This window comes from Coregonus lavaretus (assembly GCF_964263955.1).
Source record: "Coregonus lavaretus genome assembly, chromosome: 24".
NCBI classification, from domain to species: Eukaryota; Metazoa; Chordata; class Actinopteri; order Salmoniformes; family Salmonidae; genus Coregonus; species Coregonus lavaretus.
In genome coordinates, this window is record NC_140011.1 from 45,203,840 (window position 1) to 45,220,192 (window position 16,353).

The 16,353-nt window shown below is 47.9% G+C and overlaps 1 protein-coding gene across 1 annotated transcript in view; it reads right to left on the bottom strand.

Moving 5' to 3' along the window:
* LOC311099906 (protocadherin Fat 3-like) overlaps window positions 1-16,353 on the bottom strand; it is a gene marked incomplete at both ends in the record, with an annotated part of 292,315 nt that overhangs the window by 264,130 nt on the left and 11,832 nt on the right. The window contains 4 exons of the mRNA XM_084140624.1: window positions 848-1,001; window positions 8,479-8,684; window positions 9,352-9,456; window positions 11,504-11,623. Coding sequence (XP_083996750.1) covers window positions 848-1,001; window positions 8,479-8,684; window positions 9,352-9,456; window positions 11,504-11,623 — 585 coding nt within the window. The remainder of the gene's footprint in view (window positions 1-847; window positions 1,002-8,478; window positions 8,685-9,351; window positions 9,457-11,503; window positions 11,624-16,353) is intronic.

Below are 16,353 nucleotides of genomic sequence, written 5' to 3' on the forward strand. Positions count from 1 at the left end.
CCCCAGCAACACTCAGGCCTCTCTAACCTACTAGTCCTTGGTCGGACAAAACAGGAAATAGAGCTACCTTAGCGGTGCCCCCAGCAACACTCAGGCCTCTCTAACCTACTAGTCCTTGGTCGGACAAAACAGGAAATAGAGCTACCTTAGCGGTGCCCCCAGCAACACTCAGGCCTCTCTAACCTACTAGTCCTTGGTCGGACAAAACAGGAAATAGAGCTACCTTAGCGGTGCCCCCAGCAACACTCAGGCCTCTCTAACCTACTAGTCCTTGGTCGGACAAAACAGGAAATAGAGCTACCTTAGCGGTGCCCCCAGCAACACTCAGGCCTCTCTAACCTACTAGTCCTTGGTCGGACAAAACAGGAAATAGAGCTACCTTAGCAGTGCCCCCAGCAACACTCAGGCCTCTCTAACCTACTAGTCCTTGGTCGGACAAAACAGGAAATAGAGCTACCTTAGCGATGCCCCCAGCAACATTCAGGCCTCTCTAACCTACTAGTCCTTGGTCGGACAAAACAGGAAATAGAGCTACCTTAGCGATGCCCCCAGCAACACTCAGGCCTCTCTAACCTACTAGTCCTTGGTCGGACAAAACAGGAAATAGAGCTACCTTAGCGATGCCCCCAGCAACATTCAGGCCTCTCTAACCTACTAGTCCTTGGTCGGACAAAACAGGAAATAGAGCTACCTTAGCGGTGCCCCCAGCAACATTCAGGCCTCTCTAACCTACTAGTCCTTGGTCGGACAAAACAGGAAATAGAGCTACCTTAGCGATGCCCCCAGCAACACTCAGGCCTCTCTAACCTACTAGTCCTTGGTCGGACAAAACAGGAAATAGAGCTACCTTAGCAGTGCTGCTGACCCCGTTGGTCCCGTAGAGCTTTATCCCACGGTCCACCGCCCGTACCTCCAGCTCCACCCGCTGCCCCGGGATTGGTTGGCCCGTCAGGGTCACGACCCCGCTGGTGGGGTGCACTGAGAACAGCTCCACACGCTCCCTGGAGATAAGTCAAAATCAAAACTTTCTTTTATAAAAGCACATTTCTTACAATGTTGGTTTTGACTCAGACAAGGCTTACTTACCTGACTCACAAAGAGAATAAGGGAACATTCTACAGTGCCTTCAGAAAGTATTCACAACCCCTCAACCTTTTTCCACATTTAGTTGTGTTACAGCCTGAATTTAAAGTGGATTAAATTGAGATTTTTGTGTCACTGGCCTACACACAATACCCCATAATGTCAAAGTGGAATTATGTTTTTAGAAATGTTTACAAAATTAATAAAGCTGAAATGTTTTGAGTCAATCAGTATTCAACTGCTTCGTTGTGGCAAGCCTAAATAAGTTCAGGAGGAAACATGTTCTTAACAAGTCATATAATAAAGTTGCATAGACTCAATGATAGTGGTTAACATGAATTTTAATAATAATAATTAATAAAAATAATTTTTATAATATTTTTATAAATAAATAATTAAATGTGAGAAATATTAAAAACACAATACATTTCCAGCTCAAAGGTTGTGAGTTCGATTCCCGCTGGGGGCCACCGTATGTGTAAAATGTATGACTGTAAGTCACTTTGGGATAAAAGTATCTGCTAAATGGCAGATATTATTACAGTACCGGTCAAAAGTTTTAGAACACCTACTCATTCAAGGGTTTTTCTTTATTTTTTCAATGTTTTACATTGTAGAATAATAGTGAAGACATCAAAACTATGAAATAACACATATGGAATCATGTAGTAACCAAAAAAAGTGTTAAACAAATCTAAATATATTTTATTTTTGAGATTCTTCAAATAGCCACCCTTTGCCTTGATGACAGCTTTGCACACTCTTGGCATTCTCTCAACCAGATTCATGAGGTAGTCACCTGGAATGCATTTCAATTAACAGGTATGCCTTGTTAAAAGTTGATTTGTGGAATTTCTTTCATTCTTAATGGGTATACAGAAGGGGTATATAGAAGATAGCCCTATTTGGTAAAAGACCAAGTCCATATTATGGCAAGAACAGCTCAAATAAGCAAAGAGAAACGACAGTCCATCATTACTTTAAGACATGAAGGTCAGTCAATACGGAAAACTTTGAATGTTTCTTCAAGTGCAGTCGCAAAAACCATCCAGCGCTATGATGAAACTGGCTCTCATGAGGACCGCCACAGGAATGGAAGACCCAGAGTTACCTCTGCTGCAGACGATAGGTTCATTAGAGTTACCAGCCTCAGAAATTGCAGCCCAAATTGCAGCTTCACAGAGTTCAAGTAACAGACACATCTCAACATCAACTGTTCAGAGGGGACTGCGTGAATCAGGCCTTCATGGTCGAATTTCTGCAAAGAAACCACTACTAAAGGACACCAATAAGAAGAAGAGACCTGCTTGGGCCAAGAAACACGAAACACGAGAAAACAAGAAACATGAGCAATGGACATTAGACCGGTGGAAATGTGTCCTTTGGTCTGGAGTCCAAATTGGAGATTTTTGGTTCCAACCGTCGTGTCTTTGTGAGACGCGGTGTGGGTGAGCGGATGATCTCCGCATGTGTAGTTCACACCGTAAAGCATGGAGGAGGAGGTGTTATGGTGTGGGGGTGCTTTGCTGGTGACACTGTCTTTGATTTATTTAGAATTCAAGGCACACTTAACCAACATGGCTACCACAGCATTCTGCAGCGATAGTCCATCCCATCTGGTTTGGGCTTAGTGGGACTATAATTTGTTTTTCAACAGGACAATGACCCAACACACCTCCAGGCTGTGTAAGGGCTATTTTACCAAGAAGGAGAGTGATGGAGTGCTGCATCAGATGACCTGGCCTCCACAATCCCCCGACCTCAACCCAATTGAGATGGTTTGGGATGAGTCGGACCGCAGAGTGAAGGAAAAGAGGCCAACAAGTGCTCAGCATATGTGGGAACTCCTTCAAGACTGTTGGAAAAGCATTCCAGGTGAAGCTGGTTCAGAAAATGCCAAGAGTGTGCAAAGCTGTCATCAAGGCAAAGGGTGGCTATTTGAAGAATCTTAAATATAAAATATATTTTGATTTGTTAAACACTTTTTTTGTTACTCCATGATTCCATATGTGTTATTTCATAGTTTTGAAGTCTTCACTATTATTCTACAATGTAAAAAAAATGTAAAAAAATTAAGAAAAATCCTTAAATGAGTAGGTGTGTCCAAAGTTGACTGGTACTGTATATTATTAAAATATATAAACTAAGTGTCACGGATTCTGCCGAGGCTGCTCCTCCTCCTTGTTCGGGCAGGCTTCGGCGTTCGTCGTCCCCGGAGTACTAGCTGCCACCGTTGAATGTTTCTATGTTTGATTGCTTTTGTCTGTCTATTGCACCTTGTGTCCGTTTGTGTCTGATTACGTGTTCTATAAGTTGCCTGTTTTGTATTGGTTAGGTTGTGTGTTGTTTTTCGCCTGTCCGTAGTGCTGCGTGTTTTTTCTCTGTTTTGTTGTTTTATTGTTTTACGCATAGTTTGCGTAATTGCTCGCCTCTGTTTTGTTTGAGGCCGTTCATTGTGTTTTTGCCTTGTGGTTTCACAAGTAAAGTCTGTTGGACTAAGCTTCGGTGTCCTGCGCCTGACTCCCGCACCACATTAACCTCAGCTAGTGACAGAACAACACACCGCTATGGAGTCAGCAGGAGCAGCGGCGGCACCCAAGTCGCTGGAGGATCGGATCAGCGACCAAGACACCATGATCCGGCAACTTGGGGCCGCCATGAACGAGGTGTCCAACACGCTGCGCCGATTGGTTACGGGGGAGGTGCCCACGCCTTCGCACACCTTACCATCACCATCGGCCAGTCCTCCTCTCCCAGCACCGGAACCCAGTGGCATTCGGCTCTCGCTCCCGAGGGCATATGATGGTTCTGCAGCCGGGTGTCAGGGGTTCCTCCTGCAGGTGGAACTCTACCTGGCCACTATACACCCGGCGCCCTCGGGATACGAGAGCGTCTCCGCCCTCATCTCCTGTCTATCCGGCAAGGCATTGGAGTGGACCAACGCTGAATGGAGGGGAATAGACGCCGCCACCATCACCTACGCGGAGTTCTCCCGCCGCTTCAGGGCTGTGTTCGATCATCCACCTGAGGGGAAGGCGGCGGGGGAACGTCTGTTCCACCTCCGACAGGGGAAGAGGAGTGCCCAGGAGTTCGCCCTGGAGTTCCGGACTCTAGCGGTGGATGCGGGGTGGAATGAGAGGGCCCTCATCGACCATTACCGGTGTAGCCTACGAGAGGACGTTCGTCGTGAGCTGGCCTGCAGGGACACCAACCTATCCTTCGAACAGTTGGTGGACATTTCCATCCGTCTCGACACCCTGCTGGCTACCCGCGGACGTCCCGAGTGGGGGTCGTCCATTCCACCCTCCAGCACCTCCGAGCCGGTTCCCATGGAGCTCGGGGGTGCTGGCGCTAGGGAGAGGAGGAGAGAGAACCCGAGGGGGGCCGTCCCCTGCACCAACTGTGGCCGTGGAGGACACACTGCGGCTAGGTGCTGGGGAGGGTCTCCTGGGAGAGGGGACAACAGGTCACGCACTGGGGAGTCATTTCAGGTGAGTAGGCGCCCCACTTACCCAGAGCTCCCTGTTGGTCACTTGTGTATACCTGTGAGATTTCCACAGGTGGCACCTCATTCCCAGCATAAGGCGCTGGTAATTTTGTTGATCGTGAATTTTGTTATAGGTTAGGAATTCCCCTTCGGCCGGTAGAAGCCCCCTTTCCTGTTCATGCCCTAGACAGCCGGCCGCTGGGGTCGGGGTTGATCAGAGAAGTCACAGCACCACTTAAGATGACGACGCAGGGGGGTCATGAGGAGATCATTCAGTTTTATCTGATCGACTCTCCTGCGTATCCCGTGGTGCTGGGGCTTCCCTGGTTAAGCGCCCATGATCCTACCATTGCGTGGCAACAGAGGGCTCTTATGGAGTGGTCTGCCCAGTGTGTAGGGAGATGTCTAGGTGTTTCCTTAGGGGCGACCTTGGTGGAGAGTCCGAACCAAGTGCCCGCAATGCGCATTCCCCCCGAATATGAGGATTTAGCACTTGTGTTCAGCAAAACGAGGGCGACACGGCTACCACCTCATAGACAGGGGGATTGTGCGATAGATCTCCAGACAGGAGCGGCACTTCCGCGGAGCCGTGTGTATCCCCTGTATCAAGAGGAGACAGCGGCTATGGAGACTTACATAGCCGAGTCCTTGGCACAGGGATACATACGGTCCTCCACTTCCCCGGTTTCCTCGAGTTTCTTCTTTGTGAAGAAGAAGGACGGGGGATTGCGCCCGTGTATTGATTACCGTAGTCTCAATCAGATCACGGTTAAGTACAGTTACCCTCTTCCTCTGATTGCGACTATGACGGAGTCATTACGCGGAGCGCGGTTCTTCACAAAGTTAGATCTCAGGAGCGCGTACAATCTGGTGCGCATTAGGGAGGGGGATGAATGGAAAACAGCATTTAGTACCACCTCGGGTCATTACGAGTATCTCGTCATGCCATACGGGTTAATGAATGCTCCTTCAGTCTTCCAATCCTTTGTGGACGAGATTTTCCGGGACATGCATGGGCAGGGTGTGGTAGTGTACATCGACGATATCCTAGTGTACTCTTCTACACGAGCCGAGCATGTAGCCCTGGTGCGCCGAGTGTTGAGGAGGCTGTTGGAGCATGACTTGTATGTCAAGGCAGAAAAATGCTTGTTTTTCCAGGAGTCCGTCTCCTTTTTGGGTTATCGATTGTCCGCGTCTGGAGTGAAGATAGAGGTTGACCGTGTGTCGGCCGTGCGTAATTGGCAAACTCCAACCACTGTAAAAGAGGTGCAGCAGTTTTTGGGTTTTGCTAATTACTACCGGAGGTTTATCCGGGGCTTTGGACAGGTGGCAGCTCCCATTACGTCCCTGCTAAAGGGGGTTCCGGTGCGTTTGCAGTGGTCAGCTGAGGCGGACAGGGCATTTCTTAAACTAAAGAACCTGTTCACTTCGGCTCCGGTGCTGGCGCATCCGGATCCCGCTTTACCATTCCAAGTTGAGGTGGACGCGTCAGAGGCCGGCATTGAGGCAGTCCTGTCGCAACGGTCCGGCACGCCACCTAAACTCCGCCCCTGTGCGTTCTATTCCAAGAAGCTCAGCTCGGCGGAGCGTAATTATGACGTAGGGGACAGGGAGCTGTTAGCTGTAGTCCAGGCCCTAAAGGTGTGGAGGCATTGGCTTGAGGGGGCTCAACACCCTTTCCTCATTCTGACTGACCACCGTAACCTGGAGTACATCCGGGCAGCTAGGAGACTAAACCCTCGTCAGGCTAGGTGGAACATGTTCCTAACCCGGTTTGTTTTTAAGATCACATACATCCCAGGGTCCCAGAACGGTAAGGCAGACGCCCTGTCCCGGCGGTATGACACAGAGGAGAGGTCCATTGAGCCTACTTCCATACTGCCGGAGTCTTGTCTGGTGGCTCCGGTGGTGTGGGAGGTCGATGCGGAGATCGAGCGGGCCCTGCGTACCGACCCTACTCCCCCCGAGTGTCCTGTGGGGCGGACGTACGTTCCGCTCGAGGTTCGTGAGCGCCTTATTTATTGGGCTCATACATCACCCTCCTCTGGACATCCAGGTATTGGCCGGACAGTGCACTGCCTTAGCGTGAAATACTGGTGGCCAACGTTAGCTAGGGATGTGAGGGTATATGTCTCCTCCTGCTCGGTGTGCGCCCAGTGTAAGGCGCCTAGACATTTGCCCAGGGGAAAGTTATATCCCCTGCCCGTTCCACAACGACCATGGTCCCACCTCTCGGTGGATTTTGTGACCGACCTTCCCCCCCTCCCAGGGGAATACCACCATTTTGGTCGTTGTGGATCGGTTTTCCAAGGCCTGTCGTCTCCTGCCAATGCCGGGTCTTCCTACTGCCCTACAGACCGCTGAGGCCCTATTTACCCACGTGTTCCGGCACTATGGGGTCCCCGAGGCTATTGTGTCTGACCGAGGTCCCCAGTTCACCTCCAGAGTCTGGGGGGCGTTCATGGAACGCTTGGGGGTCTCGGTGAGCCTTACCTCGGGGTACCACCCAGAGAGCAATGGGCAGGTTGAACAAGTCAACCAGGATGTGGGTAGGTTTCTGAGGTCCTATTGCCAGGGCCGGCCGGAGGAGTGGTCTAGGTATATCCCCTGGGCAGAGATGGCCCAGAACTCTCTCCGCCACTCCTCCACCAATTGAACACCTTTCCAGTGTGTTTTAGGGTATCAGCCGGTCCTGGCACCATGGCACGAGAGCCAGATCGAGGCCCCTGCGGTGGATGAGTGGATTCGGCGCTCGGAGGAGACGTGGGACGCTGCACATGTCCATCTGCAGCGGCCCATCCGTCGACAGAAGGCGAGCGCCGATCGCCACCGCAGTGAGGGACCGGTATACGCACCGGGAGATCGAGTCTGGCTCTCGACTCGAAACCTGCCCCTCCGCCTGCCCTGCCGGAAGCTGGGTCGGCGGTTTGTGGGGCCCTTTAAAGTCCTGAGAAGATTGAACGAGGTGTGTTACAGGTTACAACTGCCGATTGATTACAAGAATATTAACCCCTCGTTCCATGTGTCTCTTCTCAGGCCGGTGGTAGCTGGCCCACTCCAAGAAGATGAGATAAGAGAGACCCCTCCGCCCCCATTGGACATCGAGGGGGCCCCGGCGTACAGGGTCCGGACCATCTTGGACTCGAGACGCCGGATGAGAGGTCTCCAGTATCTCGTGGAGTGGGAGGGGTACGGTCCGGAGGAACGGTGCTGGGTGCCTAGGAGGGACATCCTAGATCCATCCCTCCTGACTGAGTTCCACCGTGGGCATCCCACGCGCCCGGGTCCGCGTCCTCCTGGCCGTCCCCGAGGCCGGGGTCGGCGCACGGCTGGAGCCGCGCGTCAAGGGGGGGGGTACTGTCACGGATTCTGCCGAGGCTGCTCCTCCTCCTTGTTCGGGCAGGCTTCGGCGTTCGTCGTCCCCGGAGTACTAGCTGCCACCGTTGAATGTTTCTATGTTTGATTGCTTTTGTCTGTCTATTGCACCTGTGTCCGTTTGTGTCTGATTATGTGTTCTATAAGTTGCCTGTTTTGTATTGGTTAGGTTGTGTGTTGTTATTCGCCTGTCCGTTAGGGCTGCGTGTTTTTCTGTTTATTGTTTTGTTAGTTTACGCACAGTCTGCGTAATCGCTCGCCTCAGTTTGTTGTTTGAGGCCATTGATTGTATTGTGCTTGGGCTTTGCACTAGTAAACTTTGTTGGACTAGCTTCGGTGTCCTGCGCCTGACTCCCGCACCACATTAACCTCAGCTAGTGAAACTAAGCTAGTAAAACAACAGTAAAACTACCTATTGGATCCAACACAAAAGGTCACAAAAAGGTCACAGCATACTTTACACGATTAAAAATGAACAACAATGTAGAAAGAGAAGTAGTAGAAAGGAACAACACCAATAATAACAGTAATACCTGAAGAAGTAGTAAAACTGCCCGTTGGATCCTACGTCTGCGTCCGTGGCCGTTACTCTGCCCACACTGGCGCCTAGCAGGGAGCCCTCAGGGACCACGAAGGAGTAGGAGGTCGGGGCAAACAGAGGTCGAAGGTCATTCATGTCTAGGATGTTGACGTAGACGGTGGTGAAGGCCTCCAGCCTGCCTTGCGCTGTGGCCCGCACCTACACACAAACACACACACAGACACACGCACACCACATGCACACACATGATTGATTGATTTATTGGGAAAAGATGTACAGAGTCATTCACTAACATCAGGGTACCTCCCGGTTCATCGTGTGGTGTGTGTGTGTGTGTCTGTGTGTGTGTGTGTCTGTCTGTGTGTGTGTGTGTGTGTTTGTGTCTGTGTCTGTCTGTCTGTGTCTGTGTGTCTGTGTGTCTGTGTGTGTGTGTGTGTGTGTGTGTGTGTGTGTGTGTGTGTGTGTGTTTGTCTGTGTGTGTGTCTGTGTGTGTGTGTGTGTGTGTGTGTGTGTGTGTGTGTCTGTGTGTGTGTGTGTGTGTGTGTGTGTGTGTCTCTCTGTGTGTGTGTGTCTGTGTGTGTGTCTGTGTGTGTGTGTGTCTCTCTGTGTGTGTGTGTGTCTGTGTGTGTGTGTGTCTGTGTGTGTGTGTGTGTGTGTGTGTGTGTGTCTCTCTGTGTGTGTTTCTGTGTGTGTGTCTGTGTGTGTGTGTGTGTGTGTCTGTGTGTCTGTGTGTGTGTGTGTGTGTGTGTGTGTCTGTGTGTGTGTGTGTGTGTGTGTGTGTGTGTGTGTCTGTGTGTGTGTGTGTGTGTGTGTGTGTGTGTGTGTGTGTCTGTGTGTGTGTGTGTGTGTGTGTGTGTCTCCTCACCGTCAGTGTATAATTGTCCTGCACCTCTCGGTTTAAGGTGCCCCCACTGCCTCCATTGGTCTGCACCCTCAGGAAGCTGAAGTCCCCCAGCACCAGGTCCTCAGCCTGGGGACCAATTAGATCAATTAGATTAGTAGATTAGCCCATTAGTAGATCCGTCGACAATTAGGGAATCGAATACGACAGATTTAAATATGCGTCCCAATTAGCACCCTATTCCCTATATGGGGGAAGGGACGGACATGGAGGGACAGGAAAGGACAGGGTTCTGGTCAGAGTAGTGCACTACACAGTCGATCTACCAGTCGAACCATTTCAGTGGCCTTGTAGTTAGGTCCTCCCTGAGATTGGAAGGTCTGTAGTCCGATCCCCGGCCGAGTCATACCAAAGACTTAAAAAATGGGACCCGATGTCACTCAGCATTGAGGAGATAGATTGGGGGTAAGGCATCAAGCTGTCTCACTATACAGAAACAGGAGATAGACTAGTGTCCTGTCCAGGGGGTATACTGTACATCAAGCTGTCTCACTACAGAAACAGGAGATAGACTAGTGTCCTGTCCAGGGGGTGTCCTGTACATCAAGCTGTCTCACTACAGAAACAGGAGATAGACTAGTGTCCTGTCCAGGGGGTGTACTGTACATCAAGCTGTCTCACTACAGAAACAGGAGATAGACTAGTGTCCTGTCCAGGGGGTGTACTGGTACATCAAGCTGTCTCACTACAGAAACAGGAGATAGACTAGTGTCCTGTCCAGGGGGTGTCCTGTACATCAAGCTGTCTCACTACAGAAACAGGAGATAGACTAGTGTCCTGTCCAGGGGGTGTACTGTACATCAAGCTACAGAAACAGGAGATAGACTAGTGTCCTGTCCAGGGGGTGTACTGGTACATCAAGCTGTCTCACTACAGAAACAGGAGATAGACTAGTGTCCTGTCCAGGGGGTGTACTGTACATCAAGCTGTCTCACTACAGAAACAGGAGATAGACTAGTGTCCTGTCCAGGGGGTGTACTGTACATCAAGCTGTCTCAATACAGAAACAGGAGATAGACTAGTGTCCTGTCCAGGGGGTGTCCTGTACATCAAGCTACAGAAACAGGAGATAGACTAGTGTCCTGTCCAGGGGGTGTACTGTACATCAAGCTACAGAAACAGGAGATAGACTAGTGTCCTGTCCAGGGGGTGTACTGGTACATCAAGCTGTCTCACTACAGAAACAGGAGATAGACTAGTGTCCTGTCCAGGGGGTGTCCTGGTACATCAAGCTGTCTCACTACAGAAACAGGAGATAGACTAGTGTCCTGTCCAGGGGGTGTACTGTACATCAAGCTGTCTCACTACAGAAACAGGAGATAGACTAGTGTCCTGTCCAGGGGGTGTACTGTACATCAAGCTGTCTCACTACAGAAACAGGAGATAGACTAGTGTCCTGTCCAGGGGGTGTACTGTACATCAAGCTGTCTCACTACAGAAACAGGAGATAGACTAGTGTCCTGTCCAGGGGGTGTACTGGTACATCAAGCTGTCTCACTACAGAAACAGGAGATAGACTAGTGTCCTGTCCAGGGGGTGTACTGGTACATCAAGCTGTCTCACTACAGAAACAGGAGATAGACTAGTGTCCTGTCCAGGGGGTGTCCTGTACATCAAGCTGTCTCACTACAGAAACAGGAGATAGACTAGTGTCCTGTCCAGGGGGTGTACTGTACATCAAGCTGTCTCACTACAGAAACAGGAGATAGACTAGTGTCCTGTCCAGGGGGTGTACTGTACATCAAGCTACAGAAACAGGAGATAGACTAGTGTCCTGTCCAGGGGGTGTACTGGTACATCAAGCTGTCTCACTACAGAAACAGGAGATAGACTAGTGTCCTGTCCAGGGGGTGTCCTGTACATCAAGCTACAGAAACAGGAGATAGACTCCTGCTCCTATGAGCCGTTCTGGATCAGACAAGCCAAGGCTGCTTACTTTACACAGTTGATCTAGGGCGTCCGTATTGATTAAAAAACAACAGATTTAAGTGATATGTTGTATTACTGAACAGAGAATGGCACTCAAATGGCACCCTGTTTCCTAAATAGTGCACTACTTTTGACCAGAGCCCTATGAACAGAGCCCTAATGGATTGTGAATTGACCTCCTTCCTACCTGGAAGATGCCCTCGCTGTCCCCAGCCTCGATGGAGTACTTGACCTGCCAGGTGAGAGCCGGGTCCAGGACCACACCCATCCTCACAGAACTCTGGGTGTAGGTCCTGGCCGCAGAGTTCTGCATTAGAATAGAATAGAACAGGGGCGCTTGTGAGGTCGTGTTTTTCCCGAGCTCCTTCTGAAATTGCATTTATTGAATACTTTCTTTGCTCTTTGACCCCAAAAGACCTAGGAAACACAGCCTTTGAATTTTTTTTTATATTCTTTTTTTATTTCACCTTTATTTAACCAGTTAAGCCAGTTGAGAACAAGTTCTCATTTACAACTGCGACCTGGCCAAGATAAAGCAAAGCAGTGCGATAAAAACAACAACACAGAGTTACATATGGAATAAACAAAACGTACAGTCAATAACAGAAAATATATATACAGTGTGTGCAACTGTAGTAAGTTATGGAGGTAAGGCAATAAATAGGCCATAGTGCAAAATAATTACAATTTAGTATTAACACTGGAGTGATAGTGGTGCAGAAGATGATGTGCAAATAGAGATACTGGGGTACAAATGAGCAAAATAAATAACAATATGGGGATGAGGTAGTTGGGTGGGCTAATTTCAGATGGGCTGTGTACAGGTGCAGTGATCGGTAAGCTGCTCTGACAACTGATGCTTAAAGTTAGTGAGGGAGATAAGAGTCTCCAGCTTCAGAGATTTTTGCAGTTCGTTCCAGTCATTAGCAGCAGAGAACTGGAATGAATGGTGGCCAAAGGAGGTGTTGGCTTTGGGGATGACCAGTGAGATATACCTGCTGGAGCGCAGACTACGAGTGGGTGTTGCTATGGTGACCAATGAGCTAAGATAAGGCGGGGATTTGCCTAGCAGTGATTTATAGATGACCTGGAGCCAGTGGGTTTGGCGACGAATATGTAGTGAGGGCCAGCCAACGAGAGCGTACAGGTCACAATGGTGGGTAGTATATGGGGCTTTGGTGACAAAACGGATGGCACTGTGATAGACTACATCCAATTTGCTGAGTAGAGTGTTGGAGGCTATTTTGTAAATGACATCGCCGAAGTCAAGGATCGGTAGGATAGTCAGTTTTACGAGGGCATGTTTGGCAGCATGAGTGAAGGAGGCTTTGTTGCGAAATAGGAAGCCGATTCTAGATTTAACTTTGGATTGGAGATGCTTAATATGAGTCTGGAAGGAGAGTTTACGGTCTAACCAGACACCTAGATATTTGTAGTTGTCCACATACTCTAGGTCAGACCCGCCGAGAGTAGTGATTCTAGTCGGGCGGGCGGGCGCAAGCAGCGTTCGATTGAAGAGCATGCATTTAGTTTTACTTTTGTTCAACTTTTATTTTAAGTTTTAATGCGTAAATGTGCGCATAAACCTGCAAAAGTTTAAGTTCAGCTTTACTGACAAAAAGAGAAAACACGAGGAGCTCGAGGTCTTCAACAGCAGCGGCTCCTCCCCTCAGATCGGCGAAAAAATGGACGCAGAGGATTTGAAGGCAGAGATTTCTTCTTCTTTACATTTAATCTATACTCAAGTCGGAGCTCAAGGAGGTGCTCAATGAAAACTTTCCATTTCATTAAGTCGGAGTTACAAGCAGTCAAGAAAGAACTCGCAACGCATACGCTAAACGGTTTGCGCTGAACTGAAGACAACTGATGGAAACAAGGCACGACTACACCACAAACCACAGTTAAGAAGCTCGAAACTGATGTGGCCTTAAGGAACCAATGCATAAATGTACAAAGTCATATGCGAAGATCCAATATCAGGATCACGGGGTTAGCTGAGGAGGTTAGCTCAAGTTCTACTTCATCGGTCTCAAAGTTATTGAAGGAAGCCCTCAAAATGGATAAGTGGCTTTTCCTGCCCGGCTCCGTATAACGTACAACGGCACCGAGAAGGAGTTCCAAGACCCCCATAAGGCGATGGCCTTCGTAAAGGCCAACATTCTACCGAGGTCGGACGAAGCAATGGACGAATGTGTCTAGCACTGCTGACTCAGTCTCTTTTTTTTTAGATATAGCGTTGCCAGTGGCATCGGTTGATGTTGTTATTAATTGGTAACGTTAGTGTCTTAATTCTGGTGAGTCAATTCTCCTTTTGTTTTACATTTCATTTCTCGATGGTACCCGTATCCAGGTTAGATTAAGCATAGTTCTATTATTAGGCTATGTCCTTTCTTTAAAAGATGTCCCCTGTAGCTCAGTTGGTAGAGCATGGCGCTTGCAACGCCAGGGTTGTGGGTTCGTTTCCCACGGGGGGCCAGTATGAAAAATGTATGCACTCACTAACTGTAAGTCGCTCTGGATAAGAGTGTCTGCTAAATGACTAAAATGTAATGTTGCTCCTAGTGTTATTGATGTAAGATGTGATTTATAAAATGTTTTATACTTTCTTTAAAAACAGTCTAGTTTTGGGATGTAAATAACTATTTTTTATTTATTTGTTATGGCAACTTGTTTTAAATCCTTCACTATTTCAGCAGGGCTCTCTACTCGATAGGTTTAGTGTTCCCCACTACAAGCTACTCGATAGGTTTAGTGTTCCCCACTACAAGCTACTCGATAGGTTTAGTGTTCCCCACTACAAGCTACTCGATAGGTTTAGTGTTCCCCACTACAAGCTACTCGATAGGTTTAGTGTTCCCCACTACAAGCTACTCGATAGGTTTAGTGTTCCCCACTACAAGCTACTCGTTAGGTTTAGTGTTCCCCACTACAAGCTACTGGATAGGTTTAGTGTTCCCCACTACAAGCTACTGGATAGGTTTAGTGTTCCCCACTACAAGCACATTATGTGTGGATATCTTTGTGTGGGGATTAGCGGTTACCTTGTTCTATGAGGTGACCAGGGTGGGGGTTTTTCATACCAGACTTCAGAGTATTGTTTGTTTATGTTTTTTTTTTTTTTATTATTCAACTTTGGGGGTTTTCATTTGCTCTTTTTGTAAAAAAAAATGAATGGGTCAGTTGTTATTGTCATCTAGCATTTATCCTTTTCCCACCTGACTTCACATGGCAAGGGACAGCTGGTTGCTCGGTCACTTTTGTTAGCTGGAATGTAAAATCTTTAAATCACTCAGTGAAACGTAAAAGGGTTCTTGTGCATTTAAATCAACTTAAAGTAGATATCGCCTTTCTTCAGGAGACACATCGCCGCACTTTCGACTACTCTCGTTTAAAAAGGAGGGTGTGTCAGTCAGTCATATCATTTCAATTTTCATTCTAAAACTAGAGGAGCAGCCATTTTGATTAGTAAGAACATACTGTTCGCAATGTTAAGTGTAGACGCAGACTCATCAGGCCGTTTCATTATTGTAGCAGGAAGACTATAGTACATCTGTTATCTTAGCTAACATTTATGCACCAAATTGGGACAACAGTTCATTCTTCACAAATATATTTTTCTCGATTGCCAAATACGGATACACACCACCTAATAGTAGTTGGTGATATGAATTGTGTCGCCCAATCTGGATGGTAGCTCTCCTAGGGTATCATCTGCATCGAAGACAGTACTCACCATTCAGCTATTTCTTCAGACCTATGGCATACCTGGCGTTTCTCCACACAGCTAGGGAGTATTATTTTTTAATAAGACCTTCTCACGTCTAGACTACTTTTTCCTAGAAAATTGATTTCTGCCACTTATCATAGAGTGTGACTACCAAGCTATAGTCATTTCGGATCATTCTCCTATTCTTACTATGAAACTACTTACACCAAATACACAGCCTAATTATCGCCCTCATTTAGCAGACGCTCTTATCCAGAGCGACTTACAGGAGCAATTTAGGGTTAAGTGCCTTGCTCAAGGGCACGTCGACAGATTTTTTTCACCTAGTCGGCTCGGGGATTAGAACCAGCGACCTTTCGGTTACTGGCACAACGCTCTTAACCACTAAGCTACCTGCCGCCCCATGGTGACTTAACTCACTGCTGCTATCAGAAGAAACCTGTGTTGCATTTATATCTTCTCAAATTGAGCTGTTTCTTGAGCTTAATCAAACGCATGGAATGTACAACAGTATAGGAAACAATAAAGGCTTATCGAAGGGGCCAAATTATTTTGTACAACGCAAGATTAAGGAAGTGTTCAACGTACAAATAAGATCTCGGATTTGGATATCTAAAGGTTTCTCTTCTTCCTCTCTCCTCTCCTCTCCTCTCCTCTCCTCTCCTCTCCTCATCTCTCATCATTTGATTTGGATATGGATATATTTGAATATTCACACTGTTCTTCCGCAGACCTACTAAAACAAAAGTTTGACACTTCAGACAGAGTTTGATCTTCCTTCAACTAGACAAGCTGAAAATCTTATTAGTAAATCTCGGTACCAAAATTATGAACATCGACAAATCAGGGAAAACGATAGCACAGCATCTGCGTCAGAGAACCGCGAATCAAACCATAGCTGATATACCCATACACACCATAAATAACGAACTGGGTAACAAAATGCTTCCATACCGGAGATAAATAACGAACTGGGTAACAAACTGCTTCCATACCGGAGATAAATAACGAACTGGGTAACAAACTGCTTCCATACCGGAGATAAATAACGGACTGGGTAACAAACTGCTTCCATACCGGAGATAAATAACGAACTGGGTAACAAACTGCTTCCATACCGGAGATAAATAACGGACTGGGTAACAAACTGCTTCCATACCGGAGATAAATAACGAACTGGGTAACAAACTGCTTCCATACCGGAGATAAATAACGAACTGGGTAACAAAATGCTTCCATACCGGAGATAAATAACGAACTGGGTAACAAACTGCTTCCATACCGGAGATAAATAACGAACTGGGTAACAA